Source organism: Enoplosus armatus, chromosome 23, assembly GCF_043641665.1.
Source record: "Enoplosus armatus isolate fEnoArm2 chromosome 23, fEnoArm2.hap1, whole genome shotgun sequence".
Lineage (NCBI taxonomy): Eukaryota > Metazoa > Chordata > Actinopteri > Centrarchiformes > Enoplosidae > Enoplosus > Enoplosus armatus.
Window position 1 is genome coordinate 407,501 of NC_092202.1, and position 2,500 is coordinate 410,000.

A 2,500-nucleotide genomic window follows, 5' to 3' on the forward strand; every position below is an offset into this window, starting at 1 on the left:
ATCCTTTACAGGGTCTCCCTCTTCTGATGGCTTTGATTGTTTCTGTCATCATTTTGGTTCCCAAACAGGTCGATATGTTACACAGGTTAAAATAGGTGATGTTAAAATCAGCCCACCACCCGTACAAATAGAAATCCAGTCTGAATGGAGCTTTAGTGAATGAATGATGACCGTTTTCTAGAAATTCAGTAAAAATTTGTGTTAAATTTGCATGTAAAACTTGACTGTAGAGGACTAAAGTCTCTGTCTGTCTCTCAGGGCAGAGACGACTCTGGGAAACATCCTGAAGAAGAAAGGATGGAGGTAAACAGCTGTTTACTGTCTGTCTGTTTCTCTTCCTCCACACAGACAGTTGAGAGTCAGGCTGTGGGTTGTCCAGTTTACTTCATCGTCCATGTCCCCTGCAGATAAGTGCGTTATACAAATAGAATAAAACTTGAAATAGACGAGATATATCTCATCAAGTTTTTATACCCTTAGATTTGTGTTTCTAAGTTTACCGTTGAATTCAAATCTATAATTATTCCATTTATATCGTGTTTATAGTGTTTATATGGTGTTTATATAGTGTTTATATATTGTTTAATGTTTATATAGTGTTCATATAGTGTTTATTGTTTATATGGTGCTTATATAGTTTATAGTGTTTATACAGTTTATATAGTGTTTATAGTGTTTATATGGTGTTTATATAGTGTTCATATATTGTTTAGTGTTTATATAGTGTTCATATAGTGTTTCTATAATGTTTATATGGTGATTATAGTCCTTATATGGTGTTTATAGTGTTTATATAGTTTATATGGTGTTTATATAGTGTTTATATAGTTTATATGGTGTTTATAGTGTTTATATAGTGTTCATATAGTGTTTATGTAGTTTATATGGTGTTTATATAGTGTTTATATAGTTTATATGGTGTTTATAGTGTTTATATAGTGTTTATATAGTTTATATGGTGTTTATATAGTTTCTATAGTGTTTATACAGTGTTTATAGTGTTTATATAGTTTATATAGTTTATATGGTGTTTGTAGTGTTTATACAGCGTTTATACAGTGTTTATAGTGTTTATATAGTTTATACAGCGTTTATACAGTGCTTATAATGTTTATATAGTTTATATAGTGTTTATACAGCGTTTATACAGTGTTTATATAGTTTAGTGTTTACATAGTTTATACAGTGTTTATAGTGTGTTTATAATGTTTATATAGTTTATACAGCGTTTATAATGTTTATATAGTTTATACAGCGTTTATACAGTGTTTATAGTGTTTATATAGTTTATACAGCGTTTATAGTGTTTATATAGTTTATACAGCGTTTATACAGTGCTTATATGTTTATATAGTTTATATAGTGTTTATACAGCGTTTATACAGTGTTTATATAGTTTAGTGTTTATATAGTTTATACAGCATTTATACAGTGTTTATAGTGTGTTTATAATGTTTATATAGTGTTTATACAGCGTTTACACAGTGTTTATAGTGTTTTTACCACAGCTGGACATGAAGCTGTCTGTCCACAGCGGAGCGTCCAGCAGAATGAACGCTGCGATGATAATAAAGTGTATTTTGTCTGGAAGATGTGACTCAGCAGTTTTTCCCTCCATCAGTGTCTCTCTCTCTCTGTGTCTCCTTCATCACGTCCTCCCTCCTTTTAATCTTCTCTCCATCGTTTCTCTCACGCCTCCCCCCTCCCTCTCTAACTCTCCTCCATCTCTCACAGTAACTGATGGTGACAGTAATGCTGCAATAACTCTCTCTCTCTCCCTGTTTCTCTGTGTCTCTCTACCAGGAGGTCCAGTTATGTGGTGACCACTAAGATCTACTGGGGAGGACAGTGAGTGCTGCGTTCACACCAAGATTTAAATATTATATATGTGTAATAAATGATACTGTGCAGAAACATGGTGTATTAACACTGTGTCTAATAATGTGAGTGTGTTTGTTTTCAGGGCGGAGACAGAGCGAGGGTTGTCACGGAAACACATCATCGAAGGTAAACTTTTTAACTTTTAAACCTTCAAGTTTAAAGACAAAGCCTCACGTCATGTTTTTATTAATAGTGTTTAAATTCGAGGTTCAGGTTTGTACACACACAACATAGATAAAGTTTTAAATTAGAACACAATAAAACAACGAAGAGAACAAAGTATACTCAAGAAATACAAAGGGACACTAAAGGAAGATAAACAGAGATCAAATGATGTCTCTCTCAGTAATGATTTTCTGTTATTGCCCTGAGTTTCGCCTCTCAGGCTACACAGAGGCTCTGCCCTCCGATTGGAGGCCGAGAGGAAGACCTGCAGGTAAAACCCAGGGCAATAAACAATCTTTTCTTTACAGTCAGTGTTCTCCTACAGACACACTGCTGAGCGTCAGTCAGTCGTAAAGAGTTACTGAGTTACTCACGTTTAGTTTTTATTAGACTGCTATTCATTAGGAACGCCTGATAACTAATAACTCCATTATAATAAGTTCCATAAATATAT

At 33.6% G+C, this 2,500-nt stretch overlaps 1 protein-coding gene across 1 annotated transcript in view; it reads left to right on the forward strand.

Moving 5' to 3' along the window:
- Nucleotides 1-2,500, forward strand: part of LOC139305682 (voltage-gated potassium channel subunit beta-3-like) — a 16,342-nt gene that overhangs the window by 7,572 nt on the left and 6,270 nt on the right. The window contains exons 5-7 of the mRNA XM_070929605.1: nucleotides 259-303; nucleotides 1,804-1,848; nucleotides 1,964-2,007. Coding sequence (XP_070785706.1) covers nucleotides 259-303; nucleotides 1,804-1,848; nucleotides 1,964-2,007 — 134 coding nt within the window. The remainder of the gene's footprint in view (nucleotides 1-258; nucleotides 304-1,803; nucleotides 1,849-1,963; nucleotides 2,008-2,500) is intronic.